The sequence below is a fragment of the Cylas formicarius genome, unplaced genomic scaffold, assembly GCF_029955315.1.
Source record: "Cylas formicarius isolate icCylForm1 unplaced genomic scaffold, icCylForm1.1 PGA_scaffold_4__25_contigs__length_36172078, whole genome shotgun sequence".
Lineage (NCBI taxonomy): Eukaryota > Metazoa > Arthropoda > Insecta > Coleoptera > Brentidae > Cylas > Cylas formicarius.
The window spans coordinates 26,779,112-26,805,851 of NW_026844334.1; the positions used below are offsets into that span (position 1 = coordinate 26,779,112).

The 26,740-nt window shown below is 36.7% G+C and overlaps 2 protein-coding genes across 4 annotated transcripts in view; one reads left to right on the forward strand and one right to left on the reverse strand.

The window, feature by feature from the left end:
- LOC132701343 (CUGBP Elav-like family member 4) overlaps positions 1-26,740 on the reverse strand; it is a 977,281-nt gene that overhangs the window by 631,907 nt on the left and 318,634 nt on the right. The window lies entirely within an intron of this gene.
- Positions 1,219-1,833, forward strand: LOC132701138 (uncharacterized). The gene is made up of 2 exons (XM_060668844.1): positions 1,219-1,498; positions 1,556-1,833. The coding sequence occupies exons 1-2, from the start codon at positions 1,219-1,221 to the stop codon at positions 1,831-1,833; spliced, it is 558 nt and encodes a 185-aa protein (XP_060524827.1).

The following is a 26,740-nucleotide window of genomic DNA, read 5'->3' on the forward strand; positions in this document are numbered from 1 at the left end:
ATATGCCGAACGAAACTGCATACTTTAGCGACCGATGTGGATAACTTTGATCTGGAAAATCGCGAAAACGAGTTTAGACGAATCTGTACCCGACTTCTACATATAAGTCTGCGTTTGGATCGAATCGCCTGCGCTGACCTTGGTGGAGACCGCGACGTAAAAGCGGAATTGGAAGAGACGTGTGCCCAGATTATTGGGAAACAACCTCAAATACGAGGGATACAATTGTTCACCTCGGCAGCAGGGCGGATATAGAGACTCTCTTCTGGACGCTATCTGCGAGGGAAATCCAGAGTGCGATACACCATCAGCACATGAGAAATGCCGCAGTTTCATACGATCTAGTGGATTTGGGAGGCCAACAGGAACATATTTCTATTACTTCATCGAGGACTGATCTTCTCTCTTCACAGAGGGTGCCCGCTCTTGTCGCGCCGCAACAAGAAGAGAAGGGTGACGAACTAGTCCGTGCGGAAGACCGATATGGAACTAGACCATCTCAACAGTTTTCGGAATCTTCTGGAGATCAAATGCATCTGCATTTGATCTCCAGATGCACCGAACTCGCTACTTTACAGGATGGGACGATTTAATTCGACAATTGAAAGAAATGTTCCAGCCTCCTGACTATGAGTTCGCTCTATGGGATGAAATACGTCGGCGTACGCAGGGTAGCAAGGAGCGCGTTTCTACCTATATAGTGGCAATGGAGAATCTTTTTAGGAAATTGCCGTGCCTGATACCGTCGGAGCAGACAAGGCTGCAGATCATTAGAAGAAATTTACTACCCTATATCCAAACTCGACTGTCCATTTACGATATAACATCCACTCAGGAGCTGCTTAGACTAAGTCGCTTGGTTGAAGAAACCGAAGCCCGCGTGCAGAGATTTGTCCCACCTCCTACCAATGCCCGACATTTGCTGGAGCCCGAGTTGGGATATCACAGACCGATTGGGAATTTAATTTCCGCAGTTACGGAGAGACGCGAGGCACGAGATAGTGTAGATGTGGTGGAGATAGCGTCGGCAAATCAAGTAAACCAACCTAATTGTTGGAACTGCGGCGTGAAGGGTCATCGTTTCAGACAATGCAGTAAGCCACGGCGTCGGTTTTGCTATAAATGTGGGAAAGCTGACGCGTATGTAAAAAACTGTCCCACGTGTTCAAAAAACGTGAGAGCGGGGGGGCGGTATGCCAAACGCCCGAGCCGCTAGCTATGTCATCTATGGCCACTAAATCGCGTGCTATTCTAGACTTTATCTTCGCTCATGCCAAGGGTGACACGCGCCCTTACCTCGAAGTAGATATTTACGGTAAGGTGCTACTAGGTCTGCTGGACAGTGGTTCTTCACGAACTATTCTGGGCGCGGATGGATGGAGGATGTTGGAGGGATTGTGCCGATTAAACACCCGTACGCGTGCTGAATGTACGGTGGCGAATGGACAGTCTTGCCGGAGCCTTGGTTCAGTTATCTTACCTTTCAGGTTACGCGGAAGTATAACAGTTTTGGAAGTACTCGTTATGCCTGATATCCCTCATACATTAATTTTAGGAATTGACTTTTGGTCAAAGATGGGCATCATACCCGACATGTTTTCTGGCGAGTGGAAGTTCAGAGAGAATGCGCGTTACGAGGGAGAGATCGTTGCCATTCAGTCTGTGGACTCTTTAACGGCGGAGCAAAGGCATGAATTGAATTGTGTATTGGACAGGGCATTCGATAAAATGGATAAGAAACTTGGATGTACGAACCTAGTTGAGCTGACGATAAAGACCGATTCCCCACCGATTAAGCAAAAGCACTACCCTTTATCGCCACCCGCAAGTTAACGCGGAATTGGATGAAATGCTTGCGGACGACATCATTGAGCCCTCAGACTCCCCGTGGTCTTCGCCGATAGTGATGATCAAGAAAAGGTCCGGAGAGTGGAAATTTTGTGTGGATTACCTGGCGCTCAACAGAGTCACTATGAAGGACGCGTACCCTCTTCCGTTTGTTAGCTCCACTCTTGACAAGCTTCGTGACGCTCGTTATTTGTGTACATTAGACATAAAGTCCGCCTTCTGGCAAATACCGATGGCCCCGGAGTCTAGACCTCTCACCGCATTCACAGTTCCATCGAGGGGTTTATTTGCTTTCAAGCGCATGCCATTCGGCCTTTCCAATGCGCCAGCAGTATGGCAGCGTCTGATAGACAGGGTTGTTCGTGTTGATATGGAAGCGTATGTGTTCGTACACTTAGACGACGTTATAGTATGCACACCAACGTTCGAGAAACATTTAGAAGTACTAGCTGAGGTCATTTCCCGCATCATAAAGACTGGACTTACTCTCAACCGTGAAAAATGTGTTTTCTGCAGAGCTGAACTAAAGTATCTTGGATATGTGGTGAATTCTTCAGGTTTACTTGTCGATCCCGAAAAAATAGAAGCGATTCTTAAAATACCGATACCACGTAATGTCACGGACGTCCGACGGTTTGTGGGTTTGACATCCTGGTACCCTCGATTCGTCCCAAATTTTTCATCCATTATAATGCCCCTGAAGACCCTAACCTGTAAGAACACCCCATTTGTTTGGAATGAGGATTGCGAGGTAGCCTTCCGAGTCCTCAAGGAGCAACTAATTACAGCACCAGTACTGACATGTCCGGATTTCAGTATTCCGTTCACCATTCAATGCGATGCATCCGATTATGGATTAGGCGCCGTCCTTTGGCAAACGCAGGACAACGAAGAGCGAGTCATTTGCTACTTGAGCAGATCACTCACAAAAGGCGAGCGGAAGTTTAGTACGACAGAAAAGGAGTGTCTAGCAGTTTTCTTGGCGGTGGAAAAGCTTCGTCCGTATATAGAGGGATCCAAGTTCACTGTTATTACTGACCATTATAGCTTGAAGTGGTTGAACTCAATTAAGGATCCCGTTTGCCGAATTGCCACATGGGCAGTACGTCTACAACAATATGACTTCGAGATAGTCCATCGTAAAGGTAAGGACCACATTGTTCCGGATGCTTTATCACGATCCGTGCCCGTTATCGACTCCGTGTGCGAAAATCTCGACCGAACTTCGTCATTCGAACCGATTGGTGACCGCTAGTACAACTTGATGCTCCGAAGAGTGCGGCAGTGCCCCGCTAAGTACCCTCTTTGGAAAATACAACATAACATAGTTTATAAGAGAGCCAAGAATCGCTATGGTTAATGGCGCACCTGATAAAATAATTGCCGATAATGGACCACAGTTCAGGAGCAAAACTTTCCGGGACACCTTAAAGCAGTATAATATTGACATTCAGTCCACAGCTAATTATCATCCTCAGGCAAATCCAGTAGAAAGGGTTCACCGGGTGTTAAAAACAATGCTTGCGAGTTATATTGGCGAACAACACAAGAAGTGGGACCGCTTCCTCGCTAAGATTGGGTACGCCATCAGATCAGCCACCCATGATGTCACGGGTCTAACCCCGAATTTTGTTAATTTTGGCAGAGAAGTCCGCGTACCTAGGACTTGCAGCAGTCAGCCGAATTGCCCATATCCTGTTGACTTCGATCCAGTAGCTAGATCTGAATCCCTTTTCGAGGACGTACGCAATCGCTTACGAGCGGCATACCTAAAGTCTTGCCAGCGGTACAATTTGCGCAGGCGTGACGAAAAATTTACCTTGCATCAGAAGGTTTGGAAGCGTAAATACCATTTTTCTTTGAAGGACCTTTTACCATTTCGAGGATTGTGTCCCCATGGTCGTATGAGTTGGTTGACCGATTTGGCCGATCAGTCGGAGTGTGAAACGCCAAAGATATTAAAGCTCATCCGCCGGAAGTGCAAGATTAATTTTAGTTTTCTTCTTCTTTCTTTTCCTCTTTTTTTTTGTTTTGTTTTGTTATAGTACTCCTCGTTATTCCTACAAAGTTTCTTCGAAACTTTTTTTGGGAAGGGGAGGTGTTGTTACGATTTTCTTTTTGTTTTTGTTCGTATGCCATTTCTCTTTTCATTTTTACCCTTGGGGGAGGTAGTTTATAGATCGATGGGGCTTACTAAACTGTGACAACCGCTACGCTCAGTCAAATTCCATGTTATAAAGTGCGGCCCAATCTAAAATGAATCTTTAAATGCTACAAGCCTTGAGCAGATAATAACAATTTTTGTCGTGGTACCTGAAGGCTGCTTGGTTTTTTAAAATATAGGATATGATATCTTGCCTTGTATGTGTGTAGCATAAATAATTTTTGTAGCGCTGCTAATACCTGAAATGGCTCGAATTACGACCAACTAGTAACGGACGGTGGGCGCGCCGAGGGTTGTAAACTCTCCCGGTTCTAAAACTCCGTTTAAAAGCCGCATATTCTTCGTTTTGGTGCTTGTTTGGAAATTTATTCTTTGTTTTGAAGTAAACGAAAACAGCTGATGCATAGTACTGCGTACCCTATGCGCGGAACGGGTGGTGGTCACAGACCTGCAATAACTCAATTGGTTGCGAATAACGTTATATTTCCCTGGCAAAATTAAAGCATTCACCAGCGAGTTACTAGCTGTTGTCTGTGGCATAGCGTTGTTATGGTGGTAGCGGCGATCGTCCTCTGGTCCCTTTTCTTTTCTTTGGCGGTTCTGGTGTTCTTTTTCCCGCCGGTAAGCAGCATGCTTCCTGTAAGTTTTCCCTTGTCCAGGCTGTTTTTGTAAGGAGTCGCTTAAAGCTCACGCATATTGCGGATTTAGAAGGATACTGATAACTCTGATCTCCGGAATAAGTGGGTAAACAGACGTGGTCGTTTGTACCCCCGACTTGGTCGGATTTAGCGGAGAGAGGTTTTCAAGGATAACGCTCAACCTATAAGGCCACCTTACATCGACGGTAAGCCATATCCACTTACTATTTCGCGCTGTCGACCCGTAGTAATTTTTCGTTTATTCTCTTTAAGGCCTTCTTCTTTTTTTTCCTTTTTAATTTGACTTCCCGTATACTATTTGCACTGCTCGTTGAATCACATCAAGGATTGTTTTAACCATTTCACTCCTGGGGCTTCCTACTCACTATCCTCGGATTACGTCCACGCACGGTCGCGGTCACAGATCGCGCCCACTGATATATGATTGCAGCAGAAAAATAGTTGTAGAGAGAGTAAAGCCACTTGGCCCCGATCAGACGGTTCACAGATAAGTACCTACGCGCCCAACGCCCCTAGTTCCACGGATAGTTTTTATTTAATTGGAATTTTAAAGCATGTAATGTCGAGAGCTCTGCGGCAAGGGTAATATTTGATGCCTGAGCGAAGGCTACTGTTTTTGAGTCTCAGGCCCTCCTCCCTCTTGGTTTTGAATAAAGTATTTGTTCGGAAATTGAGTTTCACTCGCCTACTCGGCCCACGCCTCACCGACAATTGAGACAGACAATTTTGTTAATAAGTAACAAATTTTTCTCAAATCCATCAATGTTTCCAAATGTGTTTCCGATAAGCAATTATACTTGGTAACGTTCCTCCTTCTGCAATTTTTGCTTTTACCATTGTCCACGCTGATAATATTTTTAAATAGAAGACAATATTAGGTTACTTTATGTTGAGATTATCGCTGTTGCGGCGCCATTGCTTTACAGTAGTTTTGATTTACACTACTTGCAGCAGAGGAGTCATCCGGGCATGTTACTTAACCTAAAAGTCAATAAATTCTGACAGGTCAAATTTATATTGTGGTTTATTTCGTATATTTGTAAATGTCTATACGTCTCTATCACGTCTCAGATTTTCTTTTGAAGCATTGAACTGAATCTACTTTCAAGTTGAAACTGAACTGACACATAAATTTGAAAATTGGAGGTTCTCCCTTAAAGCACCCTCATGCCATGTCATGCACATCTGCAAATGTCACTCACGGAGGGCACAATCATCACGACTTCTACATCAAGACGATGAAACGATAGATTGTAAACAATCGACGAGTCAACAGCAACAGCGATAGGGGTATTTGATACTGAAAAAGCGACAAATGAAAAATGTGACATTAAAATATTAGTGATATTTTTTTTAATGTGTGTGATATAATCCCTAATCATTTAAACTAGAGACTGTGCATTGAATAATTATAAATCCCTGTGTTTCATGTGTTACCATCTTTTTTTGTTATAGTTATGGTAAACACTTGCAACGTGCCGAAGTATAAGGGGAATTGTGAAAAATAATTTTCGATAAGTGTTTTAAATCTAGGTACTAGAAGATGTACTAGAAAATTAAATATTTTCTAATCTTATTCGTTTTATTGTATGCTTCATTTTCAACCCTATGGAATTAAACAAGTTACAACCTGCACGAATGTGGCTAGAGGAGTAAGTAATATTATGTATAAAATAATAAATAATAAAATAATAAAAAGACAAATTAAGACATGTATATATTGAAGATCAAACCACTATTTTGTATTTTCATCTTTAAAGAATTCTTTCCATGAATAGTAGTTTTAATTTCGTAAAAAAGATTTTAATATTTAAAAAAAAAATATGTTTGCCGTAGAGTGGCTATTTATTTCAAACAATTTATTTAATCATTTAATATCCACATACTTTGGATTTTGCTGTTCAACATGCAATCTTGGAAACGGTAGGTGGTACAGTTTTTTATGCCTAATGTTATATTCATGCGTTTCACATCTCTTAATAACATTCTTATTATGAATTATGTTTTTGCAACATCTTGCATTTTACCAAATGGCCTACAATTCTGTAGAACAAAAGTTGCATACATACAGTATCAGATGAGTGAAAAAATAATCGTAAAATTCATTAGTTCTATAAACAAAGAAGCTCGGGTGTTGTTAATACAAAAATTTAAAACGGCACGCAGTCACATTTTGATTTGTCGCGAAAAGTTTGGGCACGGCAAACTTCAAATCCACATTCAAACGACTAGAAACTAAAACGCATATTCCATTTTATCTTTAAACGGGCTTGATTTGCGAAAAGTGACAGTAGTAAATCATCACAAAAAATCTCGTCCTAACTTCTAAGAACTATAATAAAACACCGGGAGTATGACTGAGACCTCCAGATAGGCGAATTATTAAGCCATTGCAATATGACGGATACGAAAATAGGAAGCGGGAGAACCGGTTTGTTGCCAACTTTTAAAATTTTCTACTGCCGAGATTTAATCGCCGTTTTAAATGTATGAAAATACTTTTGCTTACTTTTCTTCAATTTCTTTCGCGGTGCCGGAGCGCAGGAAACGCGGGACTTTCCTGATAATATTCCCAGTCGAAATTTACATTTATTGTTATTTCTTTTAGCATTAAGGAATTTCGAAAAGGCTACACTTGAAATGTAGTTATATTTCATGTTAATGAGCCTATTCTGCGGGAAGTATGTGGTTTTACAACCGGTTTGGTTTATTAAGTTGGGCAGTTTCGTTTGAATTATAGCCGGAGTTTTAAGTGAAGTTTGTGTGGTTTGGGTGCGCCAAATAAATTGCGCTTTAGAGGTACCCTGTCGGGTTTGATTTTCTTTATACTGGAATTGTCGATTAATCGAATAGTAATAATCACACAGTTTAAAGACAAATAAATATTTTTATCTTACTCGTCTGTTGCTATACGAAAATTTCTTTATATGTTGAAAAATCTATCCCGTTTTAAAGCAGTATTATAACCGGAGTTCAGTGTCATTTATAAACATTTACAAATCTTGTTCATTCCTCCTGCGTTAGTTGTTGATAAATCGAACTTGCTGACGTTTCGTGCTCTTCTGTTCTGTTCTTCTTCAGAACTTAATTGAAACTGGCTCGCATTCTACTCTGTACCTGCTTATATACTATTTGAGGGTGGCGTAGCTAAAGGGACCTGAGCGTTTCCTTGGAGGATTGATAGCCATATTGGTGAAAGGTATAGGTAAAGATTGTTTGGTTTTTTGGTGTTGAAACGGCATACAAAGAGGAGGAATTTAGAAAATTTATAAATAGTATTGCAGTTGCCTATGAAAGCAGAAGTGGAAAAATTACCCTTTATATAACATATATAAAATTGCGCCCTTTATTTTTTTTTTTGGGATTCTTGGGATGCAGTTTGGTTATCAAACTCGCAAAACCAAAATTTTACATTTAATGACGTTTCTGTCCTATGTTTTATTCCTCAGAATAAAATAATCTAAAACTTACATTTAATAAGAAGCAGTCATAAGACATAAGTGAAATCTAATCTAGAAAGTTAGAGTTAAAGGCAGGGAAACAGTATTATATATATGTCAAAAATTGCTGAAAGTCTCGTATAGTACCTTGAATCTTGTTTATCATTTTTTGTTCAACCGAAGACATTGTTTTTTTTTCGATGCCCAATGGTGAGATATGCGAAGTAATTGGATGTCCCGAGTGAATCAGGGCAATTCATTATTTAAGGATGTTACAATATAATTTACTGACATTGTTGGTGTCTTGGAATTTATAGCATTTTCCTTTTTTTGTATTTGTATTTGTATTATATTTTTTGGGGCAATGACTCTTCAAGGCAATTTTGTTTGTCTTTCCGTGAGGTACTGATTCGTTTGTCTGACCTCTCGACCCTCGCAATAGTTAGATGGTATTTCGTAAATGGCGTGGCTTTTTTTTCATCGGGAAGCTTATCTTTTAATTTATTGAAGTTATGTCGCATTAAATCGTATCTTTTATGAGCAACAGTGATGTAATTTTGGGTTTATGAAAATCTTGTTCAGATTTTCTGACACACCCGATGTATAGGTCAGAGGGACCTAATTGTGTTGATTTTGGTGATAAAATAGGCTTATGCGTTATTTGTGTATGTCATTAACTACTTTTTCTGTTTAATTATTTCATTTTAGTGTTTGTTTTGCCTTGTTATCGATGTTTTTCTAAAAATAGGATCAGTGAGTCCAAAAATGACTGACTTTCTTTGGGATATAGGATGTTGGGAGTAAAAATTAACATTTCTACATGACATGACCTTAAGTGTACCGCTCGGTTTTTAGTATAAACAAGTTGTACAATTTCGTTTTATTTATTATTGGGTGTTGCCATGCAATCGTTAAGGTATTTGTGAAAAATGGACGATCGAAGGTATAGAAATTAGGATGACTTATTTAATACTTCATGAATGGTTGTTTATGTTGACTATCGGATACGACTCACTACACGTTTTTAAGTAATAATTAAATAATAAAGTAGGGCTATTAATTTGTTGAATAGTTTTACTAATTAGTGATTTAGATCGCAAACGATTATTTCAAACTACTTATCTTTTATTAGACGGACTGAAAATTGAAACACCAACACCAGCATTTAATGTCACTGGGTTGAAGCGCTGAACTTTTAAACCATTACTCCTGCCGACAAAATGCATTAAAAAGGTCAATGTTCCTCTTTATTTGAAAACTGCCTATTCAGAAGCGGAAGGTGAAATAAACGAAAGAAGAAATGGCGTTTACACGACGCCGTTACAACGTCGCGGCGCGATTTAGGAGCTTCCAAATTAATAAGACTGATAAATTTTTATTCAGCACTTCGACTGCAGTAATTTTAAATGGGTTAAACATAGTTACCATGAATGATAAATTTAAAAGGCAAAAAGTCACATCTAAAATATTAAATAAAAAAAAATCTATTACCGATAGGTATTTTAGATGAGGTTAGTTGAGAATTTGAGTTATCAATAATTCGGTTCGGTATACTTAAGTATCCCAAATTAAATAAGTTTAAAATGCTACAAGGCCTTTACTACAAATTACTTGAAATTACCAGACATGGCAATGCTGACATCTTAAAAATAGATGGGCCTCACATTAATTTTTACTATTCTCCTTGGAAATATTTGTTAGTAACGGTAAAAACACCTACGACGTATCAAATCGCTTGCAAAATTCAGTTTTTACCATATGTATGAAGCATAGTGATATTAAATACGATATGACCAAGGAACCTAATGCTGTCTAATGTTGATAAATCGGAACCAATTAAAATTCGCCGAGAACTTTCTGCCAGGATTTAAACCACGACGGAAAAAAATTCTCTGCGTCAGCAAATTGATAGAATCGTAATGCTATATCGGGTTCGTAGTTTTCATTACGTCGAACCTGCCTTATGAAGTAAACTTGCCAAATCGGAACAAGTGTGTTCAGTACGAGACTGATTGGGGAAAGGACAACGTTGGTTCACCTACTTCCCCGAAAGCTACGGAAATATTCACGAGCGAAGAAAAAGATCAACCTTGATGCATATTCTAGCGCGTTCCAAACGCAAGTACATGCACGAATGATCGTAGAAAGGAAACTTACGCAGTGAGAAGTCAATAACGTCAGGGGCAGCAGTGAAGGCATTGAGAAGTTGGATCAGAAGAAAGCATTGAAATAAATATTTGGACACTCTGATCTGCCTTTAATTACCATTTTTAATTAATTCATTAAAACCTAAAAGTTTTATAATGCACTATTTGTATAACTGCTACTGCGGGCACAAATTTTGTCAGTACTTAAAATTTTTAATAAATCTAAGATTCCTTAATATTTAAACCCCCTTATTGCTTAACGATTTATTTAAAAAACCAAACTTACATATAATTCATAAATTATATAAAAAATGAACTAAAAAATTCTATTTTTAAATTACGATCCAATCTGCTAGACATATTAATCTTGGGGGCCTAGGAGGGTACAAAATTGTTCAAATTTTTATATATTTTTACATTTTTTTTGCTACCTTAAAATTTCCCTTCTAAAAATTAACAAAATCATAAACTTCTTGAATAATATTTCTATATTAAAAAAGACAAATTTCAGACCTATAGAATTTGTCCATTACCTTTTAAATAGAAATCATATATAAACCCTAAAAAATTCTCTTTATAGTTTAAATTGCCCCCAAGGTAAATTCCATATAATCAACCCCTCCCCCTTTTTAAAAAAAATTTTTTTTCGATTTTTTTTTGGATTTTTTTCAAGGGGGAGGGTCAAAAACTCCCACTAAAATTTCAAAAAATCCAAAACATTTTAATTTTTAGAAATTTGGATCAAATTTACCTTTAAATTGAATTTTCCATAATTTGCTACCCATCTGAGAATCTTGACGGAACGTCTCACGAAGAAGAGCGCAACACTCTGTTACCTATCGGCAGAATAAACCAGAGAACCTAATGAAGATACCGGTAACGACATCTCAAACACCGCTTGCACAAAATCGGCTAGACCATATACTCCAAACTAGGTGCTGACATCCTGGTGCTCGAACAGCTGAAAGACTGTACCATATTTAAAGTAAAATAATTTTTTCTGTTTACAATTCATACCGGCCTCACAAATATTTTCTTTGCAAAATGTTGCCAGTAAACGAGAAATAAAATTGGACCAATGATTGAACGTAATGGGGTTTAACGCCGATAAATCAGAGCCAATCAAATCTCACTGAGGTCTTCTCGATACGATATAAACCAAGCTACAAACAATTTCTTTACGTCAGAAAACTGAATGTACCTTCATTCTGTGCTACGTTCGTGTATAAAACAGTGTCTACATAAAGACAAGTTACCTTAGAATAATGGCAGGGGAGAGAATTGGCTTACTTACGGCGACAGTGCATGTTGTCTATAGTTTCCGATGAGCAATGAATGCGTTGAAATGGCCTCTACCCTCCCCCAAAACTGGTAGAATTTGAATTTGCGATAGGAATATCTGAACACTATGATCTGCCAGTGCTCGCTTTTTCAAAAATTTTGACAGAATGTCTAAAGAAGAAGCGGAGAGCGTAATAACCCTGATAAAAATGAAAGCAGGTAATGTCACCTCAAATATCACATTCACAGAATCGGACTTGTGGATGATTACGAGTACAGGACATGTATAGAGAGTAAGAAAATGGTAGAGGATATACTGTGATGATACTGAAAAGCAGATTTTCGAAAAACTGAATGACATAAAACAAAATAACGAACTCTTGGTGAGGGAGATATCCACATTGGGATTGTGCAGCAGTTGTTCGATGCGTTGTTGCGAAGGTCGATAAGAGATGCGTGCACAGTAACCTAGACGATGCATGATTCGAAACGAAGATGAATAGAATATTAATTAATTTTTGGGAACCATCTTTTTGTCTTCGTTGTCATGCTTGCAGCAATGAATGTTAGAAAAGCCAGCGTGGCCGAATCCTAATGTAGAGACTACTAACCACTTCATATTTTTGAGAAAGGCAGCTTTTAACATGAACTTCAAATTTATGATTTTATTCATCTCAAGGGATCAACCCGAACTCCAAGGTGCTTATAATGGCGCCTTATTTCGTAATGAAAATTTGAATACTTGTAACTTCGTGACAACCCCGTTAAATAGGTTGGAGAGCAAATTTTGTAGGTAAATAGCGATTCGCTATGTCACGCTAAATTCTCAACGAATTATTAAAGCAAGGCGACGCGTCGCAAAGAAGCTCCAAATTACCATTCTCGAGAATTGGATGTGGCGCGGCGATACATTCCTAAGTGGGACAAAAGCGCGCGAGAGAGGAATAACACCGGCAGTTTCGAAGAAACAGACAACTGCAAAACCGTCTTTTGTGACTGCTAATGAAGACGGATGATCGCGAGATGCGATGACGGTCTAAATTTGTCCGCGAATAAAAACGAATTGGACCCGTTACCTGAGCGAGATTGTTCGCGGAAGGAAACGTTGATTTCCGCAGATGGAAATTGGGTTGGCGTAAAGTTTGCGTATTACTGATTTATTTTGTTGGAACGGCTGCGACACGATGTGGTTGTTGCGGTTTTGTTCGGTTTCGGAAGTCGTATCGACCTGTTACCTCGTTTACGTTGTTTAAACCCTATATCTGTTCCTCTTATTTTATTGTTTCGTTATAGTTTGTTTCATTCGGGGAGAAACTGAGAAAACGAAAAAAATGGTAAACAGAAAAATTGAAAATACCTTCTCGTACTGAAACTTAAGATTGAATTTATAAATATTTGAAATTATAAATATGTTAAATTACAAAAGGCTAAAATGAAGAAGACATCATTTGTCAAAATTTTGGCAACTTCTCTTATATTGGTTCATGTTAACAATGTAGTTGGAGTACACGCAATTTGAAATTGTATTAATTTTTTTTTCTTAGGACATCATTTCAAGTCACCATATTCAATCGACTCTTTTATTTATATGGTAGATATAGGCCCGGGTGAGATAATTAAAACTAAAATAAGAAAATAATACAAAATAATTTTAAACACATCAGTACACAATTGAAACGCGAAACTTTGAACTTGCACAATAATTGGGTCATTGGGTCATTTTGTTTACAGAAAACCTGCGCACTCAGATCCATACCTTAATGCATTGTCACATCACCGACCGGCCCAAAAATCATCGGTTATCAACTCTCTTGTTTACAGACTCAACCCGAGTCGCTGAACCCAGAAGTGAAATACCTTGCATCTACTCTTCTCTCTAATAATTTCCACATTGGAGATATTAAGCGCTTCATTACAAAATACACTTCATCACAACCTTCCCAAGACCTTCCTTACATTCAAAACATTACTGACCGCATATCAAAAGTTCTTAAAAAATACAACGTCAAGACCAGATGTCTTGTCTAAAAATTTTCTATCCGTCAAAGACAAAATTGTGTTTGATATACCAGGAGGTTATATTGGAGGACCGGATGAAAAATATCCATTAGCCTCAAAGCCAATGACGAAACCGGACATCAAATTCATCAAACTAACCAAAACTAAAATTCTTACATGTAATCAATCCTTTTACCAATGAAAAATACGAAAATCTATAAAAATCTATAAGCAACCAAACAACTTCGACTCAAGTCTTTACCTTTCACCAATATGGGAATCAGTCACGCCCCTCCTATAGCTCGGCTCCACCTCAAACAATATAAAAGCAGATACAGAGTAGAATGTGAGCAAATTCGACTCATCAACAACCGACGCAGGAGGAATCCAGAAGTTTTGTAAATAGTATTACAGTGCCTTTTTCGGACCTAACTTTATCGGACACTGGCATTCCCTGCAACTATGTTCGGATAACTGCTAGCTGCTTGCTTAAGGTGTATGTTTTACAATTAGTTTCTTGATGCAGTTTAGTTTTGGTATCTGCTATTGTTTGGTTTTAATTTTAAAATAAAAGCGGTATTTCATTAAATTGCCATTTGTTAGACATCATTGAGAACTTGTGGACTCTCCATTTTCAACAAATTCTTCGCTAATGCCCGCGAGGTTCTGTTCAGGATAAATGTACTTCTTCAGAAGTCCGTGATCAACAAAAACAGGTTGGCACGCTGGCAACACCTAGTGTAAAAATTTAGGTGTACGACAGGGCTATATTCTCTCACTTGTTTAACCTTTATTTCGATAACATTTTAAAAGAAGCATTGGAAGATGAGGAGTACGGAGTTAAGATTAACGGCACCCTATTGAACACCATTACATAATGAATGACTTACAATAATTATTAAACAAAATCAGTATAGTTGGTCAAGAGGTCAAAATAAATACTAAAAAAACAGTTTATGATATTTAGCCGAAATAGCTACGAAGACGAACGATAGAACGAAAGACGGGAGAACAGTAGAACATGTCCAGTAGTTCAAATATTTGGGTATAAGTATAAGTATAATATAAAATATAAAAACAGATACCCAAATGTTGGAATAAGATCTCAGATTGAAATGGCAAGAACATCTTTTTAAAGAATGGGAAGCATTTGGAATGTGAAGTCATTGTAGAATGCTGCGTGTTTTGTTGACCGACCCGGTGACCAATGATGAATTAACGACAAATAACTGTAACTGTATGTGGCATCTGCCCCAGCTAATTATAGAAGGCAAACGAGGTATTGGACGAAGGCAATTGGCTTGGCTTGGCTTAGAGACGCACTCTCTGCAGTAATCGCTAATGTTGAGGCGATCGAAGAAATAGAGCACGAAGCGACAAGAAATCTGCGAACCCTGCTCATAGACCAAAGACGATGCTTTGCCAGCACTGAAAAAAAAATCCAGAATCAAATTGATAGCTACACAAAATTATGGTAAACAGAAAAATTTTAACTTCCCCACTTCATCTGAGCTTCAGTTCATATAGAATTTTTGCAGATATGATTGGGATCACCATGATTTATTCCGCCTAGCTTTAATTGGAATTTTTTCACGCTGACTTAAAACAGATAATTTGATGTAAAAAGTCACATTATTCAATATGCTTGCGAACTGTACCTGGTGGTCCCGTAAGGTCGTAGAAATTTGGAAAACAAAATTATTAAGTAAACAGGTCAAAGAAAAATGCTGGAAATTTTCGACTTTCTGAAATGACCGCCAGAAATCGTAATTTCAATCTCGCAATTTTCTTATATTAATTATTGATATTATAGTTAGAATGTGTATGGTTTAAAATCTCGGCCAAATTCTTTGCTCTATCTCTGCAAAGAAGTAGTTTGGGGGGTATTAGCACATTTTCGGCTATTGCTGTCAATAGCTTCAAACAGGCTTGACTCGTTTTAATAATTTTGGAGTCGCGGTATATTTCTTGCACAGATGGAGCAAAGAATACTAAGCAAAAAGATCTAAATTCGTAACAACTTTAATACGATACTTACTGTAACTATGGTCAATATTCAATCTAAAAATAATAATCTATTAAATATTTTTTAAAAATTTCGAAAACCGTTATCAATTTACGCACAACTGATAGAGAGAAAAGAATCCCGTTTCATAATCTAACGCGGTTATTAATAGCGTAGATAATAAGCGTCGTTTAATACATATATTAAATGTGGTAGTTGAGTCGATAAATCACACTATCAACTAGAGCAAAACATCCATTGTAGATATGAAATCAACTGCGAAAATATTCAAAGCAGCCCGCGACGATAAAGTATTCGCAACGGCCCTCTGCCCGGCAGTATCATAGATAAAACTATAATAAATGGTAAAAGGGCCGTTAAATTGCGCGCCCTCGTAAAATTACCCTGAAAAATGAGGGTCTCTGAGCCCGATGAGCGTGTCTGTGATCCGACGGTGTCTACACTATTACCGATTTCGGGAACTTAATATGTAACGCCCGATTCCCTGCACGTCGCGTCAAGCGGACCAGATCGACTTTATCCTATACGTCGCGGGTTGCCCTAAGCATAATAATGTTCGTTTTTTTTTGAGGGAATATTGTTTACTGCCGAGGCAGTTTCTTGCCGAAACGGGTTTACGTTGCGTGAAAATATATTCTTACGGCCCTGTTTACATGCCGCTTATGTGCCGCGAATGTACTCTTGTGGAAATTCGGTGTAATCAAACGGGCGTAGACGAGACGTCGGCCATTGAGTCGATCGTTTCCCTGTTAACGACGCCTCATTTTCTCCAGTGACATTATATCCAAATCCCTAATGTCTAAGAAGCCAACATATAAATCACATTTTTTGAGGCTTGTGAATAAATTACAAATTAAAAACATAGAAATATTTGAACTTGCCATGTGCATAAGTAGAGTTCTTCTTCATAATAATCAAACAAATACGGAGTTGTATGAAAATTGCAAAATAGACCTAGGCCTCTAATTGTCTCGACAAAGTGAAGGTTACTTCCTTTTGAAGTAATTGGAACCATATGATGTCAGCATTAGCATGGTGTAAATCATATTTGCTCGTTAGATCGAGCAAATATGATCTACAAGAACATTTCGTCGAATGCCAAGGAAGCGGCTTGGGTCCGACTTGTTAATAATATTCATCAGCGACTTGCACTCCATGGACATGAGGCGAAACAATAGTTCATTACGCCGATGACAATAATTTATTTTGCAGAAATAAATCAATTGCTCATAGAAGAAGAAGGTTGCGTTATTTTTTAGAAGAGAACAACTGAGATAACTATGAAAACTGAAAAAGTAACTGTCAATCATAACACTAAATTCGTGGGAGTTTCCGAGATAAATTCTTAGATTGACCACCTCACATAAATGAACCAATTAAAAACTTAACTCAGTGTGCTATGGAATCAGTGGACTATATAATGAGCAGACCTTTGAAAATTGCAAATTTTTAGTCTATATCGTAAAGTACGATACAACTTTTTAGAGTCCACAGTCCGAAAGGTTAATCAGAAGTGTTACGGATGCTGAGAAGTATGAAGTTAGACAAATCCTGTAGGTAAGTATTTAGAGAATCCGTTATAAGCGTATGACTTATGCACTTCCACCATAACAATACAAGCTGCTATGAGATCAGAACTGAAGATGTCAGAAACCTTATTCATCAAGTAGTCACCAACAATTCAAATCACTGCTAACTAAATAACTTGAAAATACCCCTTTCATTATGCTTTTCTCATTCATTTATGCTTGTTCCGTTGACGCTGTTTGATTTGGAGATTTTTGCTTTGTAACAATTATAATAATCCGGAAATAAAGCTTATTATTACTTATTACTTAGTGGTTAAGTCACTAACGGCCTATCTCACTAACCTGCCGCCAACGTTAGAATAACTTGGAAACACCTATACTTCAGTGTGGTGAATACACCAGCCTTCCCTAGTTAGAGAGGAATATGACTGCAGCATTGCGAGTCGAATGGACTTCTCGATGGTCTACGCTATATACTGTTTATGTGTATATTTTTGATTAATTTTGATGTTACCCAGAAACATTCTTGAAAAAGCCTTAATAACGAACAGACAAAGGAGTGTGCCTATTTTTTGTCTAAAGCTAAATTAAATGAAATTCCATATATTTTCTAACTACCATTGATGATGTCTAGATGCCCCAGAGAGTATTGAGAATATTGAGCACACCGGTTTCTGCAAACGATGTCAAGCAAGCATTCTTTTAGAATATTTTGTATGCAGTTTTTTTTTGTTAAGACTATTAGGATTTCCCTAGTTTTACTGATGACTACAAAAATATTTACCCTATTAACACGTCCTGCCTGCTTTACGTCATCCACTAAACATAATTTATTCAAATTCATCATCTTGGCGTCATCTCTATATGAGAAACATAAGTAAGTAACTTAAACCACGCCACTCGGATTCGTGTCGACTAAGGGTGCACAACATAACTGCTTCTCTACGAACAAACTCAAAAATTTAGTTCCCAAGGTTTTTTATTTATTACGTATCAGCATAGCGTTCGAAAGTTAAGTTGTGCAAAAAAATTATAGTTTTATTTTGGTACGTTATACTCGTATTTTGTACAAATTGAATTGTGACAATAAAATCATACCTTAAAGGCAACGAGGGAGTTGTATTGACTTTATGGTAATTTTACACGTACGCTAGTAAAGACACTAGATGATCCTTCGAAATCCAGTTCACACCCCAACAGTACGTATTGCTCCTTTTTCTTACGTTCTTTCTTTGCAGGTTGATATGTGTGGGTCCTAGGATGTTGAGGCGGGTTATTACAGTTTACTTGTTGCACAAGTAGTATAGTAATGCAAGTTTTAAGCCACTTTTCCAATAGCGATAGATCCAAAATTTTCCCGCGCCAACCCCAAAACACCCGAACATTTTCACTCTAAAAGTGACTTAGAACAGGGACTACTATACTAATTGCACACATAAATCCTTCCATTTTGGAAAAATACCTCTTTGGATTTTCATGCGGATCAGAACTTCATGCGTGCTTAGTCCATCGTTCTCTTCCAAAATGACGGCCAACATAAGGGCTGAGCTTGATGTACACCGCCTGCTAAATAAAATGACCCACTATACGATCTGGAAACCCATAGGAGATACGAAAAAAAGTTTCCTATCAAAGTTTCTTGGACTCTCCTGAAGATTTAAAATATTATGATTTTGTTGATACAGGGTGTCCGAAAAGTGTCCCCTCCAAAATCAACTTTGTTATTATAAATGGAACACCCTGTATATATCGTCATTTTTGGAATGCTTGGTTAAAACAAAGATCACTTCCTTAAGAAATTACTATTCGAATTTTGCCTAGTTTACGCAGAAATTGATGTTATTTGTTTTTTTTTTTTCATATTTTGATCGCCCCATATAAAACTGAGTTGCTCAAAAAACAAAACAAACATTTACAACAAAAATTTAACCACAAACTAAGGAGATGTGCATCATCTCCTACTCATTCAGTGTGACAGATGCTCCTCAGCTTCTACAGGGTGTCCCAAATAGGTGGTGCCGTTTTGGCGAATTGAATTAGCAAAATCTGAAGATTTTCGAATGGAACGCCATATATTTTTATTGAAATATCAATTCTATGATAAAAAACAAGGTAAGTTTGTAATTTGAGGTATATTTAATTTTTTCTTACTTTTTGAGATATTCGAGGTTTAAAATAACACCCGTATAAATTCTTGTTGAATTTAAAGTTGCCCACATTGGGTCACTTGTTGGCATTATAAGGCATTTTTAAATAGTAAAGACACGATACTACTTCGTTTAAAGATACAGGACTCCAGATATACGAATAAAACTTTTGTAAACAATATAGATTTAATAAAACTTCAGAATTCATGTTTAAAAAAACATATAATGGTTAATTATCGAGCTTCATTGAAAATACCAAATAACAAAAATAATTAATTAAAGTTTATAGGCGAACTAACCAAGGTTACAAATTTGAATAAATTAATTTAAAAAAAAAAGTTAACGAAGATTAAGATATAAACAAACTTTGACATTTCTGTCTGTTTTTGTCGTTTTTCATATTTCTATTTAAAAATTTCATAGTTGCCAAGTTTTTTGTTAGTATATATATTATTTGTTTTTTTTTGTATTTTATATAAGTTATAGTTTTCTGGTTAACCTATAAACTTTAATTATTTATTTTTGTTTTTAGGTAATTTCAATTAAATAACTATTAAATGTTTTTTTAAATATGAATTTTGCACTTTGATTAAATGTGTTAAAGTGTGTAGTGTAGAGTTGATTTTTCTCAAAATCTCCGCGTATCTTTGCTATTTAAAAAATATCTAATATTGCCAACAAGTGACCTAATGTGCGTAGCTTTAAATTCAACAAGAATTTATACGGGTGTTATTTTAAACCTCGAATATCTCAAAAAGTAAGTATAATTTAAATATAAGATAAATCACAAACTTACCGTGCTATTTGTACTAAAATTGATATCTGAATGAAAATATAGGGTGTTCGATTTGAAAATGTTGAGATTTTGTTAATTGAATTCGCCAAAACGGCACCACTTATTTGGGACATGTAAGCTGAGGCGCATTTGTCAAACTGATTGAGTAGTGCATCATCTCCTTAATCTGTGGTTAAATTTTCGTTGCAATACCTGGATCAGTAGCGTCACAAGACAATTTTATATGAGGCAATCAAAATATTTAAAAAAACACACATAACCTCAATTTCTGCCTAAACTATGCAAAATTGGAATAGGAATTTCTTAAAAAGTATCATTTATTTTAAGCAAAAAATGTCGATATATACTGGGTGTTTCATTTAAAATAACAAAGTTGATGTAGAAGGGGACACTTTTGGGAGACCCTGTATCAACAAAATTATAATATTTTAAATGTTCATTAGAGTTCAAGAAACTTTTGTACGAACCTTTTTTTCGTATCTCCTTTGGGTTTCCAGATCGTATAGAGGGTCTTTTATTTGGCACACGATATACATCAATTTCTCGTACCCTAAAGCCCATACGAAGATCGCATCCAATAACCTATACGTGAGGCCAGCTAACGCTAGGTTGTCTAAGCTTTGTTCAAGGAAAAATATTTTATAAAATCGCCTCGATTTATGGATCACCGCAATTCGATTTCGGCTCAAAACAGTTGCATTATTAAACGCTGACATTGCACATTAGGAATTCGGCCCGTGGCTCGTCATTCTGAAATCCATTAAATACCCCATAACAATGAAATGCAATTTCCCTTCAGCCAAATCGGACGGACGTAAATGAAAAACAAAAAATGCCCTAAACACGGACATACTACCCATTGTGCATCCGGGCTTCTATCCTATATTGGCAAAAATATACGGAAACATAACAGGACGTAGCGATGGCATGCAATTTTATTCTTTTAATTTTGTTTTGATGATTCCGCGCCGTAAACTAACACATCTTCAATAACCCTAAATCTGTATTATTATTTGTTATAAAATTTTGTGTTAGTCTTACTGTGGCCCAAAACTGAAGCTTGCACCTATATCTCAAATACAGTCTCGAAATACCTTGGTTATTTTTGGTCCAACAGTGCTTTCGGAGAATATTGAAAAAAGATATATCAAAATTGACAGTGTGGTCTGAAAGCATATTGCACTAAGTTTATGATGCAGATCAATTCCACCCTGTGATCCATGCTTTAAGTGAACCGGTTACTTATTTTTTGGTCTGTTTTATACATTAATCTCACTCGATGGATCAATTTCATTCTCAAATCATTAAGGCTATTCACCGATAGAGGCGTACGGATCGTTTTTGTTAGAGATAGGAGCGTTTTGTATAATTAAATTTTGGGTTAGGTTAACATTATTTCAAATGAAAAATAGTATATTACCCAATAATTTTAATAAACCTGAAAATAAGAGAGTGATTAATAAACGAGTGGATGAGATGAGATAAAGTTAAGAAACATCTAATAGTTACTGATAGTTACTCTAAAATTTCCGCAACAGAAATATGGTTTTATTAAACTGATTTCAGATGTTTAGGATTTCAAATACGTCTGGCAATCTTGGACAGAAAGAATAGTTTATCCCTGGTATATGTCATATTATGGAAAATTTCAGTGATTTCTGTTTATATTTTTGTTTATATTATGACCCATTGAAAAAAATCAAACCTTAGTATCGTATTTTTCCTTAATATGATTAATTTTTGGGAACTACAAAGTTACTTTGCACACACCATAAAAAAGATAATAATAGAGTCTATTCATATCTGCAAGAATCCGACATGGCGTTCATGAGGAAAATTGATGTTGATGATTGTTTAAGAAAAACGAAATGCATACGCCGAAAGAGGACGCGTCTAAATTTTAAAATTAACTCTTAAAAATTAAAAATCGAAAACCGGGTTTTCCGCTATATTTCCGGATTTAGTAAAGCCTCAATTTAAGCTACTGTGTATATTTAACGGTTTTCGATATCCCAAACCAACCAAAAACCTTGTGACATTAAAGAGGATGTCGGAATAAGTCCAACTTTTGAAATTTGCACGTCATAAGCATGTGCTTACACAAAAGCACCTACATGACATCCGCATCCATTCGACATTAGGACAATAGAGAAAATAATGACGGGAATATAGATGCTCGCAACGATACCGAGAAATATCAATATCTCGATACGCTGGTCGACCTGGAACTGGGCCAACCAAATCGCCGGTCTTTGCTTTGCGATAAAAGCTATTAGGAATCTCCACCTAAAAGGTTGTTAAATCTATTTCGAGCCTAGCACAATGGCAACACAATAGTCAGGTTTGCGTATTGTTTGGCCGTTTCCAATAGAAAATGTTCTTAATGGACCGTAATAAGGAGTGTTCCTGAGAGCTACGGCTGATGACTGAGGTTTTTATGAACGTACTTGGAGTAAATAATGTGAAATAACTAAACTTCCAAATAATAGTGATAACAAGAAATTATACAGGTCGGCTTATTATCAAGGCGGAACATAAGATTTCAATATACAAAACGTTTAGAAAAGACCCTGCAATATTTAGATTTAGATCACTTAATGTAAAAAGTTTGTAGTGATAAGGGGCTGATTTGGCCTAACTAATTAAAAATTAAACAGTGGCATTGGAGGGAGGGAAACTTTATAAAATATATTGTTCGCCACTGACTTTAATTTAATTTCGATACTATCCTGCGAGAAAACTACTACTTTTTGTCTCATGAATTTTTTCTCATATCTTGCTTTGGTTAGAAAACAAAAAACATAAAACTAACTATAAAAATATTTTTCAACATTTCAATTATATTTGCAAAAATTCCACTAAAAATAACTTAATATTTATCATACAAAAAATTTACAAAAACTGTTGAAACTAACCACCTCCAGCTCGGATGCAGAAATCCAATCGTCTCCCTCATGTACAGACGAACTCTATCGAAAATGCCAAAGCAATTATTCCATTTCTTAGGTATTCTACATTACATACAGGAATAACGTAAACCATTGGCAATGACCCCATAGGAAAAAATCCAGAGGATTGAAATCTGGGGGTCGTGCAGGCCATAAATGAGGTTCACGTCAGCTAATCCAGTGATTGCCTTATCTTAGTATCAAAAACTTAAGAGCAACTTGACTAAAATCCGCTTGCGGCATTCTGGTAAATAAAACACATTGGTATTTCTTATTGCTAGGGGTACGTTTTCGAGAAATCCAGAATCTGATATTGCACGTGGACTTTCATCCTACCATAAATGAGTATTATGAAAATTTCTTATTGCATTTCTTGAAAAATTCGCTTCATCGGTAAACAGAATCTGCATCAGTTGGGCGATTTAACCATTTTGTGCAAAAGACATTGATACAACGCATGGAAGAAAAGCGTTGGATACGGCTTAGATAGAACAAATTATCTTTGAGAATTTGCCACACAGTTCCGTTATTTACATTCAACCATATTCTTGCTATTCCGCCACTTCGTTTTAATGTGTTTTATGAAGGCGTCGATGAATGCTTCCTAAAATTTTTCTATGAATACGATTAGGGAACATTTCGGGGTACAACCGGCTTCTACTGCATCACCATCAGCGAGTCCATAAATAAAGTGCATGTTGGTCATCTCCGTATTCGTATGGCGATTCGAATTCCCTTACTCCAGATACAAAATATTTGACATATGCGAATAACACCTAAAGTTCTCGTTGCAGGTGGAATTATTCCCAAAGCTGATAGGAATGTTGAAAAATATTTTTATGATAAATGGGCATGCAATAAAATCGTTTTTATTTCGTAAAGGAAGTCAAGATATTAGAAAAATTCAAGAGGCGAAAAATTAAGATCACCGTTTAATTTTTATTTGGTTTTAAAAATTTCAAACAAATCACATTACTTAAAAAAAACTTTAACATATTGTAAATTGAAAACAATGTATTTACGAAACTACAAAATGGGAACATTTTTCATAAAATAACCTGCGGAATCGCCCCTTTAAATATTGCCTCTTTAAATATAACAATATAAGGCTGAAAACAATATATCCACTAATATATTATCATGAGTTATTCGTTCAAACTCATGTTACCCTCATATAAGTGCTAAGTCAACGCTCTTTAAATTTGTATTCGCAAAATTTTGATATGCTGTTACTATCTATACACTTCTGACCCGCTGCATCAGTAAGTCAATAACAAAAGAAATAAGGGCATCTGCGATATGTCAGCATGATGATATCTTTCGAAAATGTACTAAACTCGTCGTGCATACGCTATCACCTCTCGAAGGTTTATGATTCGGTATGAGTCTGTTTAGAGGTTATTGGGAAAGCTGTATGCAGCGGAGGCTAGGATGAAGCAAATTGTGATGCTGGTACCTATTTTGGGACATTGTTTTAACGATTATGCTGATATAGGAAAATATGTTCCGGCGTTTAAAGTAATATGATTTGATATTGTCATATCAAATTCTAAATTGTATGTGTGAATATGAGGACTATAGAAGTACGTAATGTATGCGGGTTTTCTAATTGTGTGTTTCGATAGTGTGCTACGCCATTATGATATTGAACAGCTGTGCACATACCAGCCAGTCTTAAGTTTAAGGAGTACAATGACCATTCCCAGCTAATTATATTACATATATAAATGTTTTTTTTTGGTTATTAGAATTAACAATAGATTTTAGGATTTGTGAATAAGAGCTTGGATAGTTGCATTCATAGATTGGTTGTAATGGCTTTCCACGCACATCACTTATTTATTATCATAAGAGCTTTTCGCCTTCGAAGTTTATAGAGGTGACATAAAATCTAAGTAGTTGGACTTTCAACCTTTCATCATGTTTTCTTTGTACTTGGATTTTTGATTTTTACCTATTACAAGCTAAAAAGTATATAGCATTTAAATAAAATAAAATAATATCCACTTCAATGAAAACAAAATTACTCTATTTTTTCTCCACCAGTTATAAAAACGTCGAGGAATATTTCTCTCTACATATAACATTTTTCGATATTTGGAAAAGTGTTTGTATTATAATTCAAACTTAAACTTATTCTTCATTTAGATTAAAGGAATTTCCCCAAGACAATTTTTATTGAAGACTGAGAAAATAACGTTAATTCCCTAGGACAGCCTACAATCTTCGTTGAAACCAAGGATCATTTTATATTGTGGATTCTAACGATGAGACAAATTGTAGTATTTCGAAATTTACACACTAGCTCTTACGGGCACTGTTTCTTGAAAATAAATGTAAATTATTCAACATAGAGATTTAAAGCGCACGAAGGGTCGTCGCCGGAACTGGAAACTTACGCTGTTGCCGCTTGCGGAGAAACAGCAAGAATTTTTAGAATATAAGCGAAAAACAGGAAAATAGAGATCCTAAGTTCTTAAGGCGTTCATTCATCCCTTTTTTCTCAAAACATTTAATTTGTTGTTTGTTGACGCTATTTTTTGATGGATGTTTTTTTGTTTTTTCCCTACGACTGATTTCCTTCTGTCCATTTTTCTTCTCCTTTCTACAATTTTATCTTGAAGAATCAGACATAGAAGGTAGTAGCGGCCTACATGTAGTGTGTGCTCACTTTCATGAAACCAGATATGATATGCTGGGTATTTTTCATTTCCTGCTTCGCTTAATGCGTGGTCGGTCTAAAGTGTGTCGTTTACTTTAATTCTAAATTTTGCCAACCAAAAATTATATATTTTCTTAAATAATAAATCAATTTAAATTCAGTCGCTGACCAACCTGATAAGTTCAAATGTTTTTCCGAATATTTTTGTTGAATTGTAAATTGCATTGAATTTGATATTTCTTTCGTATACGGTGAACACAGCGGAATTTGTAAGAAGACGACCGCTTTTAACCACAAACTATAGAATATTCCAGTTCGAGCTTTAGTAAGTCATTGGCGATTTGCAAAGTTATAGACACAAGCTTTATCCAAGAAATACTTGAAATTAAACACCCAACTACATATATTTTTGCCTTAAGTTCGTTCGATCAACCAGCGTGGTAATTTTGGACTACATGTGGCAAAGCTATGTTTGGATGTTAGCTTTTTTTAAGGTTTTCTTCCTTCAGAAATGATGAAGTTGTTTTGCTACAAATTTTAAACACTTCAGGTTTAATAAAATCACAAATCTGCAATAGCCTCTGCCTCTTTAAGCATATTTTAGCAATTTGGTTATAAATTAAGAAACATTTATTCAACTCTTCAATTCAATTATTATCATGCAAAATTCAAGCGTTATTCTTAGAATAATCGGCTATAGCGTTAACGAACCTCGCGCCGGTACCTCAAACTCAATAAGGTGGCATTCCCGCGAAACCGGCAACAATGCGGGACCCGGAGAACATTTGATCCTGCTCCCGGTATTTGATTAGAGACTTTCATCGTGTCCGGTCTCTGACGTCGTTAAAATGGAATTATTAAGCTCCGATTGGTTGGAGATGCACGCTGAATATTACCTGTGTCGGAGGCGATTATCTGAAGAGAATTTTAATGGACCGCTCCGCTGGAAACGTGAAATATAACCACGACCAGGAAATCATAAATTTTTAAGATTTTTAGGATTTAGGATAAAATGGTTTTTTTTCTTTTGGTAGGTTAGAACGTTCCATAAAAGCGGCTACGAAATAATGCCAGAACTGGAATTATAAATGCGAC

Bases quoted from the DNA above. Each gene is read 5' to 3' on its own strand.
- LOC132701138 (XM_060668844.1), top strand. From the start codon at position 1,219: ATGTCATCTATGGCCACTAAATCGCGTGCTATTCTAGACTTTATCTTC. The intron at 1,499-1,555 runs GTATAACAGTTT...CATTAATTTTAG, and splicing joins ACCTTTCAGGTTACGCGGAA to GAATTGACTTTTGGTCAAAG.